The sequence below is a fragment of the Prinia subflava genome, chromosome 17 (genome assembly GCF_021018805.1).
Source record: "Prinia subflava isolate CZ2003 ecotype Zambia chromosome 17, Cam_Psub_1.2, whole genome shotgun sequence".
Lineage (NCBI taxonomy): Eukaryota > Metazoa > Chordata > Aves > Passeriformes > Cisticolidae > Prinia > Prinia subflava.
The window spans coordinates 6,911,305-6,928,871 of NC_086263.1; the positions used below are offsets into that span (position 1 = coordinate 6,911,305).

Sequence of the window (17,567 nt, forward strand, 5' to 3'; positions counted from 1 at the left end):
GCTTGAAATTGGAAGGTTAGCATTTTCTGTGGACAAATGGTAATAGCCACTAAGGGGACAGAAACCAGAACTATTGCACTGAATTTACCTGTGGGAATTTGTTTCTCTTCTTGCTAATTCAATTATGTAAAATTCCAAGTTTTCTAAGTTCGGGTGGATGAAATTTTTATCAAAGTGCAGCTAAGGATATGAATGGTGTTTTTAAAATAAAACCCTTATAAATGTATTGTACATATGTGATAGATTTAGTAGCGATTCTGAAAATTCTACCCTCAAAATTATAAACTTACTCTCTGGCTCCTGGCTAAAATCCTTTAATCAGCAGTCCCAGCTTAACAGTTTCTGAAACTCTGGGCCTAGCTCATGGTAAACCTTAGCATCTCATGTGTGGTTTTACTTCCACTATTGATAGTGATATGAACTTACACGAGAAAGGAGAAAGGTTACATTAAAAAAGGCAAGTCCGTTCCAAAAATTTTTGCCACATAGCCACTGTGTTACCCTAAACAAACAAGAATAAAAATAAGCATGGTCTAAGTGGCATTTTGAGAGCTGAGGAAGAAGCTGAGAGTGCAAGAACAAGATTGCACTGCTGACTAATAATGCCAGCTTGGAAGCAATGTCAGCTGTTTAATAACTCCAGGCTCCTGCTCTTTGATGGAGATGATCAAGGTGAAAGAAAAAAGAAGTAACAGTGATGAACTGAGGACCCTAGAAATGAAAACTATGCTTTTATTTATAGTGGGAAGCTCTCACAGACAGAACTAGGGTAAAATGCAAGCTGAGAAAACGGTATCTATTTAGACCTGATTAAATATTCCTAGGAAGACTGCTTTATAGCAGTTGTGGATTAAGGTCATTTTGGCATGCTTTTAAAAAAAAGACACTAAAATTAGAACATACACAGGCCCATTTTGATATATTGCAGCAACATCTTCTGTTTAGACAACAAATCACCATAGCAGTGTGGCAGCCCTGGTTACCCTCACTAACTTCAGGAAGAATTCATCTCTCAGCTAAGTCTTGGCTAGCAAAGCTACTTAACAGTTCTTTCCTGTTTTCAAGACTGTGACTGAGGATATTTCTTCCCTTTAATTTATTGAGGAGAGGCTTTCAAAATACAGATAAAAACTCAAGTAAAAAATGGCCAGCCTATTTATACTGAAAAGTCTGGGAGATGAGCTCCTAACATTTTGTACTCAAAATAAAATAGCCCAAATTGAAAACATCAGAAATGACAAGGTGTACAAATTCCATGACTGTTGATCAAAGAGAGGATTTTCATCGTTCACCCAGCCTTGTGTTGTGACTGCATTCAGGCAGAGCCTTTGGCTCTGTTATTCCAGGGATAAGTGGTTTCAGACACGGGGCTCTCCCACCTGGAAGCACAGTCCACAGCTCTAACTGGCAATCGAGCCTAATAGAGTAAAATGCCAAAGCACAGGAGCAATAATAACATGCAACAATGCCACTTTTGCCTGTTCTAGAAAAAAAGGGCAAATCCTGCATGGAGAAAGAAAAAGGAAAAAGCTTTACGGAAACTCCACATGTAAAAGCAAAATGCAATTTCATCAAAATATTTAGCAAATAATTATTTAATTGCATGATGTAACTTTGATCTAGCATACAACACAAAGCTACAACTTCATCACCTGTTACTATACCCTTCATTTTCACCCCATACACATCAATGCAAAAACTCCAGATCTCACTGAAGAGCTGAGGAGCTCTGTGAAAACCCCAAACCCACATTTCATGGAGCACCCTAATGCCCAGTGCACAAGCAAAGTGTGTTCTCAAAGGCTGCTCAGCTGCCCTTTTCTGAATCAGGCTCTACAAGCCATGCACTCAGGACAGTTCGATCTTCCTCTGATTTTCAATTCTCTTAGCACCACTTTACAACATTCTCCACACTCTGCACACCTGATAACAATAGTCTGAATAAGCAAAAGTCTCATGGAAAGATTTCTCAAATAAACTAGAATCTAGGGCAATAGAAACCCTAAGATCTGGATTGTAAACCACACACTAAAAATAAAAATGTTCTGCTATCAATACAGCCAAAAGAAAACCAAGATAATTAACAATTTTTAATCTTATTATGGGTGCATTAAATACTAAAATTTGCATCTGCAGAAAAATGTTCCCTTTGAAATTTGTCACAGCTCAGCCATAGATTAAAGTTAGCAATTCATAATGCACACTTAAAATGCACAACAAACATTTTACCTGAAAGTGCAGAGTACAGTTTTTACTGGACACAAAAAATATTTTCTCCCTTCACGAAGGAGATAATATTGGTCTGTTGTTCCTATTAGAATCATATAAATACATGTACAAGTAATAGATATACGTTTTGTAAATAGCAAATGTAAATACATTAGCATGGAATAACACTGGACCAACCCTTTTGGCAAAGGCAGTTTGGTACACTGTTGTATCAAAGTTCAATGTACAATATATAATTTAACAATGCACACATTCACTTCACAAACTTTTCCCTCTTTTCTGCTACACAAAATGCTAAAATTATTATCTTCTACATGACAATGGCTTTACTGAGTTAATTGGCAGACAATTGATTTGAGACATAAAAATACAAGAGCAATAGGACACAAAAGAAGCCAATATTGGAAGAAATTTCAACATTTTTGGAAAACCTTGCTTAGAAAACAACTGCATTTTACAAGAGGAAATATTCTTTGGTATAAAGGCACAGTGCCAATGGTATACCCAAAGTTTTCACTTTCAAGTGAAAGAGCTATCAAAACTGAGTAAAAAATGAAGCCTCTTAAAAGTATAAGTAAGGCACACTTGAAATTAGGTTGCACTGTGGCACCACAGAATTTCTACCCAGTCACACCAAAGGAAAATTTGCAAAATCTAGCAAGGCAGAGCTGTACTAGCTTTGGAATGGTAAAAGTGTAACTGGTAGTAAGGTAAGCAAGCAAATGTAGAGTATAGCATACATGGATTTTACTGTGCCAAAAGCTTATGGTCATGTTCTAAAACTCAGGATTCAGTCCCAGTATATTCTGAACAAACTCCTGAGCAAAGACCAAGAAGTGTTTCAAATAGCTCCATCACTGTCAATTGAAAACAGGCAGCTGCCAGAGAGTGAGACATTAAAAATGGTAAGAGCAGTGTTGTCTCATGCAACAGGTCACACAGACTAACCAAAACACAGCACATTTTTAGCTTGAACAAGGCATCATAACTTTCACAAGAAAACGCCTTTATCAGTTAGTCTTAGCACTTAATTCTTATGGTCTTGGTGAAAAACTTCATTTAGTTAATTCAGTGGTATTACAGAATTGGTTAAAGTGCTTTAAAAGGAATTTAAAAAAATCACATTTCTCTATTAAAAATATTTTTTCCTCTTGAAACTTGCCCTCAGTAATAATTAACTCACATGTTAGAACTGATGAAACAGCATTAGCAAGAAACAGCTGGTTACCTTAGAGGAAGCCTTTATTAAAATATTTCATGTATTTGCCAAAGTACTGTGCCATAAAAGCTTATCTGTGCTGCATGTTGAACAACCTCATGAGTCATCTTTTGCTTTTTCCTTTGGCTAGTGCCTCTGCATAGGTCAGATGAATGAAGTCGAAGAGTTGTGTGGCATTGGCAGCATTACCCAAAATCTTGGACAGCTCATCCTTGGACAGTGTCACCAGCTCTGCAATGCTTTTAACGTGGGTCATTAAGGCACGGCAGTTTTTTGTATTAACCCCTGGCATTTTCAGCAGGAAGTCCTGAGGCCCAGGGTTGTACTTGTCTGACTCGGGGAGAATTTCGGAATCGGCGGTGACGGCCATCGCTGTTTCTGCGTCGGGCTGGGGACGGTTTTGTTTCAGCTCTTCAAACAGCTCGGCAGTAGCGTGGGGAGAGGGGCACCACAGGATTCGTAACTTTGGGAAGTGCAGAGTGAGGAGGGTCAGTTTAGAAGTGACATCATTGCTGGAAATCTCTGGCTGTAAAGAGCCTCGCGGGATCAGGGAGAAGGGTTTGTTAGGATCGAATTCAATGAGGAGAACGGGCCGCTTGTAGTAACGGCACATGGCCACGCACTGCGCGTACAGCCTGCCGTTGTTCAGGGAGCCGATGAGGTCGCTGGTGCTCTTCCTCTCCACACAGATGTCAGGGGTTAGAATGTAATCCCCGACTTCCAAGGTCACAGGCTCAATGTCGATCCCGCGGCGGTGGATCAGAGATGGAAGCTCACTGCGGAATTCCCGCATATCCACGATTACGGTTTGCTGAACACCCTTCTGCTCCTGTCCCCCTAAAGAGCAAAACAAACACAGTCACCTCCATACTCAGCGCCTCCTGCTCTGCTTGTTTTCCTGTGTGTTGCCAAGACCTCTGCATTGGATGGACTCCTCATCTTAAGTTATACCTCAAATTCAGCAGTACAATAAATCCAGACTCCATTTGAGTTTTAACTGTTGGAGAAAAACATTTCTTGCCTAAATATATACTGTAGTTTATAGAGCATGCTGTGGAGCTTGATTGAACTACCATGCTACTTGCTGTAAGCTTTGTGTAGGTGACAATGAAATACATTATGCTGTAGATGAAAATTCCTTAAATGAATCAGGGAAATCTTTAAAAGGCTGCCAGCAAAACAAGATAATGAAGCTGATCCCTTTTATTTCCAGCTGTTTCCCACAGAAATACAGCACTTTATTGCAGGAATTATGTATTGACCTCTACAGATCTGCAGGACACATAGAGACTGCAGCACCAAGGCCACAAAAGATGTAATAGCAAAGATTAGAGAGCATATGGCAAAGGAGAGCAGGATTACAGAAACGACAGCAAAGAAAACCAGGCAGGAGCACAGCATACATGTCCGAGAAAAAGAACAAAAATATGGTTAGAACTGCAACACAAGGAAAAGGATACTTTATTGCAAAGGAGTGATCAAACCCATACTGTGCAGTTGCTTTCCCAGGCAGCACGTTTTGCAAAGATGAAAAGAAGTCCACAACATTTACTGTCTCAAGAACAACACTGCCTTTGACCAACTGTAAACTTCAGTTTCTATGTTTTAATTTCTCTTCCTACAAGCATCACTAGACAGCCTCATACTCAATGATCTCACCAGAAACAATTCAAATGGCACCTGTCTTATCGGTCAAATACTTCATTAACCCGTATTTTCAAAGGAAACCACAGTTCATTGTCACTGGGAAATAATGTTTCTTTAGCACAAAGACCGCAGAGCCAATGTTCAACACGTCTCTGCCCCAGAGGCTTTGAGGGGGATTTAAAGTGCAATGGTTATGGGACTTCTGGAAAGCTCCAGGAGCTGCTCACCTGCTTTGCGTGTGTCAGCAGAGACAGAGGCAGGTCTGGCGTCTCTGAGGAGGTCTAGGTTTGTTTCATCTCTTCCTTCTCTTTCTTCAGGAACAACCATGCTGGCCTTCTCTCTAAGGAACCACCAACAAACACATTAAAAACCGCAAATGCAGAAGTAAAGAAGATTGAAATACCTCAATACCCTTCATCCAGATGTAAAATTATATATAGTTTAATACTAAAAGCAAACCCGATCAGAAATGCAATTTACTGGGTTTTTCTTGGTTTTTCCTTTTACAAAGGAAGTAATGAGTAGTAATAGTACTGTAACCCACTGAGAAGGCACTGTCAGTAAAAATAATCTTATACAGCCTAAGGAAATAATTGTTTTCTTTCTCCAATTGACTTAGGTTATAGAAGCCTTCAAAATTATCCTACAAGAAATGTTACCTGCAAAAACACAATTACACAAATGATCTTCATAGACAATGAGGAAAAAATTCAAGTGATGCTGATTAGCCTTTACGTTAATAATAAATCCTGCTAAAATTATTAAACAAATTACCAGGTGCTTTGAAAAGGAAAGTTTTGACTTTTTGGTGATTCTCAGTAGGAAAGCAGTCTTTACATATGACAAAGAATTGAATTAAAAGTTTATTTAAAGCCTTCACACAGTTAAGAACTTTATTTAAAATGTAAGCATATTGGGGAATTACATGAAACACTAATTATAAAGGCAGCTAAACTAATTGTGTTACCGAATGAGTTTTTCAAAGGCCTCCTTCTCTTTCCTCAGAGCTGTGAGGTAGCGCTGCTCCTCTGTGGAGCCCCCATATATCAGGAAATAAACTCTGGAGGTATAAAAGAGGAAAAAAAAAGAGGTCACAAAACTTTCTATTAAGTTTTAAAAATCCACAACCAATAAATTTAAGATTAGTAGCAGTAAGTGCCTGACAAGTTAATTAACAGTATATTAAATTTTAAGTTTTCTATATTTGTAATTAGTATGTGACATTTATTCATAGAACTGAGTTTTGCAATTTTCAGGTGTATTAAATATATATACCCAATGTGGTGATATTTCTGTCAGCAAATGCTATAACTGCAAATACTAATTTTTTATGGTGTTTCCTTTACTTGCTTCTCTGTTACAGTTTCTGAATTCCTGGTCTTCAGCATGATGAACTCCAGGAAATGTGAAAATTAAACCCAAATTGAATCCATTTGTTTAAAAATCGTATCTTCAGAGGTGATTTAAAATGAGACCACACCACCTCAAAATGATCTACTGCCACAAATGATTGAAGCAGAGGTCTTGGAATTGTTTTTTGTTGGTTGTTTTTCTTTTTAAAAGATATGCTTCTGCTGTTAAGGGTCTAAATACCTGCTGGAAAGTAAAAAATATCTTTTGATTACACCAGACATTATGCTTTTGTTTAAACTTAAGGGCTCAACAGGAACTGAAAGGCAGCTGTTGAAAATGAACAGCAGCATGTTCTGCATTGCCTGCTGACAGTGCACTTTTAATTTTTCCAATCAGACCAGAATTACCCTGGCCAGGTCAACTTGCCTCAAAGGCTTCCCAGGCCTGCTTGCCTTGTAGATCTCCAGCTGCCGAACAAAAGTGAGTTCTGCATCGTACAGCACAACGTATCTGGGCTCCACCTCGTGCAGCACCCGAGTGAGCGCATAGGGGTCCCCACACCCCTGCAGCGGGTGGATGATGGTCAGCGGGTCCTTGAAAATGCCATAGTAACAGTCTGAGGGCAGGTTCACATCAAAATCCTCAGGAATGGTCTCTTCAGTGTTGCTTTCTTGGCTACCACTTAATTCTTCGTTGTCTTCCACCTCGACTTCCTCTCTCTTTTCCTCCTCAGTTTTCCCTATCATCTGGAGTATAGTCCGGTCTTGCTGTTTCTTGAGTTTATTTTGTTTTGAAGAAGCTGTTAGTTTGGCTTTTTTGGCTTGAGGCCCTGTGTCTGGTTTGGCATTTCCTTTGGCCTTGATGGCTTTTCTGTCCTTAATCCACACTTCTCCAGCTTTCTCGTCCTTTCCAAAGGTTTTGTTATATAGTCTTGTTAGGAAAGCTTCTGCTCCAGCAATAATATACTCCCTGAGCTGTGCACAGGCTCGGTCATCACTGGCACAAATGAGCACTTGCCCTGCAGTCAAGAAACAATCCCATGTTTACAGCCTGTAATGCTGTGCGTCTTACCCAGCTACCAGCACCTCCCGAGCCCATGGCTTGCACTGGTCCCAGCACTGTGCCTGCCAAATGCCTTCACATTGGCTGCCACAGTCACTTTGCACTTTGAAAGAATTTAAACTGCACGGCTTTTTGTACCAAATAAAATTAGAGAAGATTAATGGAAGTTCAACATTCCTTTTTCTTACAATATCTAAATTTGTAAAGTTTTTCTTCTGACCATGTGTGGAAACATATTTGAACAACTACTCATTTTTAAGATGTGGAATAAGAGAGAACTTAATTTAACCATTCCAATTTGTCAGCTGTGTTCGAGAGTCCACAAAACACGTTTCACATGGTATTATTGACGTTTGTGAATAACAATTCTCTGCAAGCTGACTCAGATAAACTCCTACAGCACTAGGTGAGAGAGCCAGTTCTTACCCAGAGTCAGAACATTGTGGGTGGGAGAAAAGAGCGCTTTTTTACCCTTACTATATCTGAAAATAAAACTTGCTAAATTTTAAGGGAATGAAAAGCCCTAAAATAGGAAAGGCAGCAAAGCAGTTAGACTCCCCTCCCTGCCTCCTAATCTTTACCTCATTTATATGCAACTCATGAGAAGCAAATTTTCAGGCGGATGAGAAGAATGCGCAATTTAAAAAGGGTGTAAGACGGAACCCCAAACTTCAGAAATGAGTAAATGGTCCCTTGATCATGATAAATTTCCACATCAGTTTTATTTGGCTTGGAACTAAGCTATCAGTCAGTACTGAAATGCAACTTAAATTGTTTTTTCAGAATAATGCAGGCTCTTTCCTAAAAAGTATTGCACTGTAGGAATGAACAGCATTTCTCTTTTAGAGCAAGATCTAATAAGAGTTTATGTAAAACTATCTAAATTTACATAGCTTATGTACATAATATACATAAATTCCTCATCTTAAGGCCACAAATTACTAAATTTAAACCAGCTCTTTGATAAAACTACAGAACAGTTAGTTCCTCCTCTCCAAGGTCAAGCAGAAGTACAAACCAGTAGCAGTACTGGAAAACTTACATCATTTAGTATTCTCTCACCTGGGCCACCAAGGTTGTCACTGTTCTTATTCTCATCTTCAATCTCTTTCAGTACTTCTCTCAAAGCTTCCCATTTCGGGTTACTTTCTAGAACCAATTCCCTTTTAAGTTCTGAAACAAAGTAAGATTGAACATAGCAGCTCTTGCAGCCAAAATATCCTTCAGACTTTAAATCAGTGGTTAGATGTCAATAGTGTGATGGTTGTTGTCACATATGATATTCAACAGCCTACACATGCAACTTGTTATGCTAATGAGCTGGAGAACACTCTTAAATTTAAAAATGGAGATAAGTGCTTTTGTGAAGCAAAACCCTGAAATATTCACTCATTCTTCAGTTCTGAAACTCCTGAATATATTTTTTAATAAAAGCAACCACAGCCTCCTACACTTTCACATACCATAATAAAGATGAAGCTAAACATCAATGTAATGCAAGAACAATTCCACAAAAGCTCTCCCAATAATCAGCTGGGCAAGCTTAGGAGAATCCCCTACTTCGTGACTCTTATATGTTGTTTATTATGTTCTTTTGGAACTAAGATTATGTCTCAATTTATCCCAGCTAACAGACTGAGATCCTGAGCTGTGGAAGTTCATGCAGGGAACCACAGCACAAGTAATAATATGCAAAGCATTTGGAATCGTGTGACACTCTGAAACTTAAAATTAGGAATGATCAGTACCGTTTTCCTTTTTTACATCACGTTTTTCAGAGCCTGAGGCTTTGCCTTTCTGATTCAGTTTCTCATCTGCAATGCGATAAACTCGAGCTCGAGCATTCACAAACATTGAGGTACTGGAGTCAAGGAACAGCCAGCCTGGAGAGGAAATGAGAAGGAAGCAGTAATAGTTTGACATCTGCAATGTGCATGTGCTCCAACACTCTGCAGTAAAAGCCCCAGACCTTCAGCTGGAATACCTGCCCTACCTGCTTGCTGTGTAATCACCAGCTTAATAAAAGACAGAAATGTGATGCAAATCTCACACTGTTAAGTAACAGCAGTTAAGTGGGAAGATGAAAGAATTATCTGTCAATAAAAACCTACGTCCTTATGGCTGGTTGTGTAAAACCTAATTAGATACCTTCATATGTTTGGGAATGATAATTAAAAACATCAACACTACATTGTTTCATGCATTAACTTGTATGGTTATTCTGTGTTTACCTGAATTCTCACCAAAAGCTTTTTCAGTTGCTTTCAGTGACTCCAGGAGATTAAGGAAAGTCACACAATCATACTGGGTTAGATACAGCAGCAAAGTACGTAGGATCTTCAAATCCTGGACCAGAGACTTTGTCTTAGCTCCAAGCTGGTGCCAGAGAGGATCTAAATAGTGACGTATTGTCTGGAAATCAAAATTGGAAAGTTGGAGTGTCAAACATACAGTACTGCATTATAGCTTCTAGCCAAGCTGAGAATGCACTTCAACTTTACAGGGGACGCTCTGGTTTCCCAAAGTTATTACAGATACCAAAATAAAGATGTACTGGTGAAGTATTTGTTTTGATATAAGTGACCATATTTTAGCAAAGTTAACATAACATAGATGTCTTTATGAAAAACATCTCAGCAATTAGCAGATGTATATAATTCAATACTTTCAGAAATTTTTTCCTTTCCATCCAATAAAAAAAATCCTGGTAAAATTATAAAAAATCATCCTTATTTTACTGGTACTGGCCTGTTGTATTTAGTATCTAGTGTCCTTTACTCAGGTACAGCAAAAACCATTATCATGTCATATAGTTTCCAAAATCAGATAGGTACCATGAAGATGTGCAACTTATAGAGACCAAGAAAAAGCCTTCAAATATTTAAAGTACAGAAGGCCTCTCATCCAGATTAAATCATAGTTAACCACTAACTGTGTTGCACTATGACAGTTGATTTCACCATAACAAAAGTGTATGTGTGCCAAACAGATCTGTCAAAAATAACAATGAACACAAAGTTATTGACATACATAATGATTAAACATACAGCAGATGCGTGCATGTGCATATTGTCTATTATGTACAGTGCTTCTCCTACTAGAGAAAATAAAAAATAAAAGCAAGAAACTCAAAAGGGAAAGGGGAGTACGTGTGTGGCGATTACTGATGCTTATCTCCAAAGTATTCTGAGCTGAAGTTGCAACTGTCTTTTTAATAACAGCAGCAACAATTATTATTGTAACCATGAATTGGAGTGTTCTTACTGTTGGGACTTTGGAAATAAAGGAAAAACAATAATACCTATACATCAAAACCCCTCCTGGAAACTGTTACATCACCATTACACCCCTTTGTACCAGTAATAAACATGTCATGGGAGAACACCACTCAGCTGCTGCTGGTTATTTATTCTGCAAACATTTCTGTTTGCATGGCAGGCACTTTGGAGATCTATATCCCATTACTCAGACACTGCAGAACAATCAAAATAGTTACCTTGTCAAAAGGTTTAGCAATAGCATTCTCTAAAGACAGATCCTCTACTTCCAGAGCTGGGTTGTAACGCTTGAGTTCCCTCAGACACGCGTTCAGAATGTCCAGGATTGCAGTCTGGATAGCAAGCATAGCAGGGGTCATGGCCACGTGTATTTCCACCACTTCAGGTTTATGCTTCTCTAAAAAGGAGTGCACTGCTATATGAAATCTAAGAGAAAAACAGCTTTGTAAGATCTACATGGATAGTTTTATTTAACTTAGAATTACTCAGAAGTCTGTATAAAATACAATTGTTTTAAATGTAAACACATAAGTTAATTCCAAAATTAGTTTCTACTGATGTGAAGACTGCAATCTTATGAACAGCCTTGGAAAACCATCTGTTCCACAATTATGACTGTAGTCATTCTAGTCATGTGAGCCTGTAGTGCTGGTGAATGATCCATGGAAAATTACTGCACTGGATTCTGCATCATCATCACACATAGCAAATTTTAAAATAAGCCCAAAAATCCTATAAGGGAGAAACTGGAAGGAGTTCATAAATTCTCTGAAATCACACAGCTGCACCAGCAGATTTTGTGACATTCCCAGCTTGCAATGACAACCTGCAGGTCCTTGTTGGAACCCTGCCCTTGGAGCCACTCTGACTGCACAGATCCAGAGATGTCACCCGACTGTTCCTGTCAGGATGAGGCTCAGAGAACACGATGGCTGCTGACTCTGCAACCCCACGGACATTTCCCTGCAGCCTGCAGCCCCAGGTCCTTTCATGGAAGACAAGGAAGGAAATCCAGGGAGCTTCTACTCAACCTTTCCTACCCTAGGTATGTCCAGTTCTACTTCCCAGGGATACTGAAAGAAAGACTGTTAAGGAATTTACAATGCAGAGGAACAGTTCAGTAAGAAGCAGTTCCCAGCCCAGACTAAGAGAACAAATGGGCAAGGGCACTGCCTGGGTCATCAGAGAGTGTCCAGTTCCATTTGTGGATCTGCTCCTGGAAGACTCAGTGCATGCCACATCTTGGGAAATTTCTTTTTAACACTCATCAAGAAATGTTCTTCATACACAACTGACTGTATAAGTTTAAAAAAACCTGACATGTAGAAAGAGATGCATGGAGTTTCATCTCAGCTGGAAACAAACACCTCCATGAATAGCAGAACTGAGAGACTGTTTCCCTGTCATTACATGGCTTAAATACTCTTGTGTTTGGTAAGAGAAGTGTCACTTTTTGCTGTGATTTCTCTTGACTAAAAGGACAGCTCTAACATAAGTTTCATCCCCTCAACAGAGTCAATTTGAGTCTATTTTCAAAAATACTCTCAGAAATTCTGTATCTTTAAGACCACTTCTGTCAAAAACTGAAAAAGAAATTTGTTTGGGAATACAGGAGGTAACACAGATTAGAGTGTGACTAAATACACCTTGTTTTCCTAGGGACCCACTTAACATCCTTCATCTTTCCTCTAAGTTTAACTCTCCAGTGAAGGAAAGAAGGGCCTCACCTTGGCCACAGATAAAGCTTCCCAACAAAAAGATTTTTCATCACTCTTTCCACGTGACAAAAGCCAGTGTTAAATGCAACTGCATTGTCTGTGAAAGCTTTAATGAAGCCTTGCTTGTTCTTCTGGCGATAAAGCCGCAGGATGAATGCTTCCTGACAGGACTCAATGATTCTGTGTGCTTTGTACACCAAAATGCCTGGCAAAAAAAAAAAAAAAAATCAAGTTAAAAAAAATACAGAAAGGTCCAGATTTGTACAGATTTTTCCTCACAACTGTCTTACTCTTCTACTGTTCTTTTAATTACAGGAATGTCAGTCTTCTAAAATGAAGGTTGAACAAACTTTCTGGGGTTGAAACGAGTGATTCCACATTTTCAATACCATGGAATTGCCATATAACAGAACTGGGTTAATAATGCATCTTCAACAGAAAAAAAACAAACTTGTGCATGGGTGGCAGGACTTACTAGCTTGGAAAAGTCTTTACTCCTGAGGCATAAGTTGAACTTGAGCCTTTTAAAAGCAGAAAAAGTAAATGCACGACATAACACACTGTTACAACAAAGTAAGTTTGATGTGTTTGAGGCTGTGATGGATTCTTCTACTAAGAGAAATTCTGGAATTACAGACTTGTTGAGTAACTTTCATTGGTAACAGTTCAAGTGTTTCCATAATCAAAGAACTTCTGAAAACATTTATTTTGCTTTTCTCTCCCATCTGACAGTCATATTCACACTCAAGAACAGCAAGTATTATCACATATATGAGTACACCACCAATTTTCTTTATGGCTATGGGTGTAGTAGGAATAAAACCTATCAAGCACATTCAATAAAGAGAAATTAAACAAGAGTTTAACTTAATTACGTGTTTGAGACGAACACTTCTGGAGTTCACAGTTCTCTCAGCCAAGACCTGCTAAACCAAGGCTTGTTTTCCCCTCACGCTCATCATGTTAAACAGCACATTGCATTGTTTTCCCTCTCCCCTACTGAAGTAAGGCCTATGTGTATCTGTTCACAGCTTCTAGTGGAATCATAAATGACTTTCTAAAATGGAACCAAAGGACATCAAACATCACAGGTTTTACCTTGTGCCTACATCAGCTAAAAAACTTACAGAGCATTTAATTTCTGTGACAAGTCTCCTCAACTCAGCACCCAGCCATTGATCGTAACATGACTTTGCTTGCTAAATGAAAAACCATCCAAAAAAAGACTTCCATATAACTGCTTTCCATTCATGATTAAGTCCTGAAATAATCCACTACAAGGTATTTTTCTATCTAAGTATTGTTAGACCTGTCCTATGAAGGAAATGTTTCAGTACGTGATAATGATCATAGTAATCTTGAGCAACTTCCAGTTTATCAAGATGTGACCCCAGATGGACATGACAGGAAAGACAGTATTTCTAACAGGTCAGTAAGAGTGTGTTTATTATAACACCTTTTAGTCAACATATATCTGCTTATGAAGGGAGCTCTCACCTGCTCTGTAAGCCTTGGTAGAAACAACTTGTCACTTTTTATTACACCAACTTGCATCAGTTTCCCTGTGCTGTCAAGTACATCATTTCTACTCAGCTGAAACCACTAGGAATAATTCTTCTTTACTGCAATGATAATTTCTTATCCTCATTTAGCTGGATTTATGAGTTCATCGGGTGTTAATCCACATTAATTTTACAAATAACATCGTTAACACCTAAAAAGGTTTTTGCTGTTATGTCCTCGTGAAACATTACAAGATTTTGTTGTACAACCATACCCACAGACAAGGCACACAGACCCAGGTGAAGGCACCAGTCAATGGCAGCTGCTGTCACACCCTCTGGTGGCAATACAAAACCTGTCACAGCTCTGTGGGACAGCACCAGTTTTAAAACTTTACTGTATTTCTTCTTTTCGTCTTTTTTTTTTTCTTTTCTTGTTTGGTCAGGTAGAAAGGTAGAGAGGAAGAAGTCAAGGCAAAGAGAGAAATTACCACAGGTTGCCCAGAAAACCTATTTACTTCTTTTGAACTTAGAAATATCAGAGTTGACAAATCTGGTGTTCTTTGCCTCCAGCATTAATGAACTGACAAGAGAAGGGTACCTCTCACATCGTCCATGAGTTTCTATATAACTACAAAAAAAGGTTGCAAGCTATTCCCCAAATCTTTACAACCACAGTAACAATGTTACTTTGTAATACTGCTATTTGCATAGTGCCCAAGTGTGTCAATACAAAGATTAGTGAGGTATTTTTTGATGAGAAGTCATCTGGAGTAATTTGTTAATGCAAAAATCTAGGTAGTGTGCATGGCTCATAAAGCATGACATCTAAAATCAGTTTTAATGATAGGCCAGTGTCCAACAGACCACAGAACACTATTTCACCAAGTGCAATTGTCTATTCTTCTTTGAAAGCCTTTTTAAACTGTATGATTAAATAAGGCAAACAAGTTGAGAGAGGAAAAAAATTAAAAATATGAAAGAACTACATATTTGTTCCTTTTAGCTCAGTCTTGGTGGGAGAAAAAAAGGAATAATTCTTCAACCTCAATATCTGTTAGTAGAACTCTTCATATGGAATTAAGCTTTGTGTATTTTCAAACAGAACACCATGAACTAAAGGTAAGAAGTTTAGTTCATTAAGTCTTACCGGTAATGAGGTTGGCAGGAATTCTGTCAGTGAGGAAATCTACCACAAGGATCCGGCTTGTTGCAAAGATCACTCCTCCTTGTGTATAAAATTCATATCGAGTATTATTTGCAACTTCATTGGTAACCCGTCGAGGGAGATGAACAACTCCATCTGACCTCAGCTGATCAATAAAATACTCCTAAGCCAAATACAATAAAACACAAGACATTATTGTGGTATCCAGGGAAAGGGATCCAAAAAGCCCCTTATTACATATACTGTGGTAATTTTGAGGAGCTGTTGAAAACAGATTAAGACATTATAGTAGAACATACTAGAAGAAGTCAGAATTATTATCAATTCTTTGACACACTTTCTTCAGTTTCAAACACATCTGGGTGATTTTAAAAAATCTACATAGTCAGTAGTAATTAGACAATACTTACATAAAAATGAGCAACTGACACTTCAAGGAGCTTATATTTTCTTATATTTCAATATCTCATTTTCAGAGGAAATTCAATTTTAATACTGCCATAAGAACAGAGAATTGGGAAGAGATCAACTAGTGCCCTCACCTGTCATTAGATGACTACGGCAGGTAGATCATATACACCAAGCTTAATCTTAAAAACTACAGCTGTTATCTTTATTCAGCTATGGTTGCTAAAAAAGGTCCCCCAAAATCTCCCCTTACTGATGATGGGAAATTTGCCAGATTCCAGAGAAAATGAGCAGCTTTAGCGACAATTAGGGGCAAACCTGTCAAGCCCCACATACGTGTTTCACTTCTCCTCACTGATTACTTATACGTTATGTACTTGCCTTAGCTCATTAGTGTTACTAAGACTTCATTGTGCTGCAGGAATAGAAATTCAAGTGCCATGATCCTGAATGTGTGTGCTTTGACAGCTTCCCCAGGACCTGGGAGGAACAACAAGCTGAGCCAGCAGTGCTTGTGGCCAAGAAGGCCAAGGGGATCCTGAGGTGTATTAGGAAGAGCTCTGGCAGCAGGTCAGGGAGGGACCCGAGCATCTCTCTTGTGAGGAAAGGCTGAGGGAGCTGGGGCTGCTCAGGCTCCAGAGGAGAGGCTGTCTGTCCCTGTCTGTCTGTCTGTCCCTGTCTGTCTGTCTGTCCCTGTCTGTCAGTGTAAGCAGGGAGGGCTCAGAGCAAGGACGGGCCCTGCTCCCTGCGGCCCAGCAATGGCACAGCAGGAACGGGCAGGAGCTGATGCCCAGCAAGTTCCACCTGAACACGAGGAGAACTTCTTCCCTGTGAGCACTGGGACAGACTGTGCAGAGAGGCTGGGGAGCCTTCCTTGCTGGAGATACTCCAGAGCAGTCTGGACACAACCCTGTGCCGTGTGCTCTGGAATGACCCTGCCTGAGCAGGGAGGTGGAAGCCACTGTAGTATGCATTTATAACATTACCAACCTGACCCATTCTGTGGTTCTGTGCCGGGGCCGGTGCACAGCGCCCGGCCCGCCCCCCGCGCTGCCCTCACGGAGCCCGCACACCCTCCCGCCAGCCCGGGGAGCCGCTCCGCCGGCCGGGGCAGCGACAGAGCGGCCGGCCGCCCCCGGGATGCGCCCGCTGCAGCCGGGAGGGGAAGGGACGAGCGCTGGCTGCTGCCCTCACCTCCTCGGCGGGGCTGGTGTTGAGCACGAGCACGAGGCTGGCGGGCTCGCAGTAGAGGCGCAGGAAGCGCAGCAGCAGGCGGTCGATGCCCAGCCCGCGGGCGCACACGGCGAGCCCGTCGCGGTGGAACAGCTCCAGGAAGATCTGGCTCTCGTGCTCCAGCAGCGCCGCCATCGCGGCACCGCTCCCGCGCACGCGCGCGCCCCCACAGCGCCCCCTGCCGGGCCCGCGCGCGGTCCTCCAGGCCTCCCTCAGGGAATGTCCGTCCCCTCATGGGTACCCACAGCGGGCCGGGACGCGACCCCACACACGGCTCCTGCCGCGGCCAGATGAGCTTCCGCTTCTCCCCGAGCGGGGCGTGTGTGCCAAGTGATAATGCGAGGTAGCCGGTCTTCTCCAATTGTTTCGTGTTCATCGAAACACGTCAGGGCCGTTCCCTCGGCCCCACTCCCTAAGGGAGCGGCCTGACGTCCTCTCAGGCGAGGTTTGGGTTTAACACTAGGAAAAGGTTTTTCATCTGTAGGGTGGGCACTGAATAGGCTCCCCAGGGCAGGGATCACGGCTCCAAGGCTGACAGAGCTCTAGGAGCATTTGGACACCGCTGTGAGGCACAGGGCGGGATTGTTGGAGTGTCCTGCGCAGGGGCAGGAGTTGGGTCGATGATTCTTGTGGGTCCTTCCTACTCAGCGTATTCTGTGATTCCGTTATTTTTTACTGGGTAGTTGCATTTTTTAAGCACCAAACCCAAACTCTCCTGATCACTCCTCTCACAAGGCATCGTACCTCGCT

The 17,567-nt window shown here is 40.7% G+C and overlaps 1 protein-coding gene across 1 annotated transcript; it reads right to left on the reverse strand.

The window, feature by feature from the left end:
• Positions 1 to 1,579: 1,579 nt before the first annotated feature.
• On the reverse strand, positions 1,580 to 17,001 carry ERCC4 (ERCC excision repair 4, endonuclease catalytic subunit). Its single transcript, XM_063414320.1, has 11 exons — positions 16,779 to 17,001; positions 15,159 to 15,339; positions 12,516 to 12,711; positions 11,007 to 11,214; positions 9,742 to 9,922; positions 9,259 to 9,393; positions 8,573 to 8,683; positions 6,875 to 7,466; positions 6,063 to 6,155; positions 5,323 to 5,435; positions 1,580 to 4,285 (listed from the first exon to the last, which is right to left on the reverse strand). Exons 1-11 carry the CDS (start codon positions 16,950 to 16,952, stop codon positions 3,552 to 3,554), a joined length of 2,718 nt encoding a protein of 905 aa, XP_063270390.1. The 5' UTR covers positions 16,953 to 17,001; the 3' UTR covers positions 1,580 to 3,551.
• Positions 17,002 to 17,567: the final 566 nt, after the last annotated feature.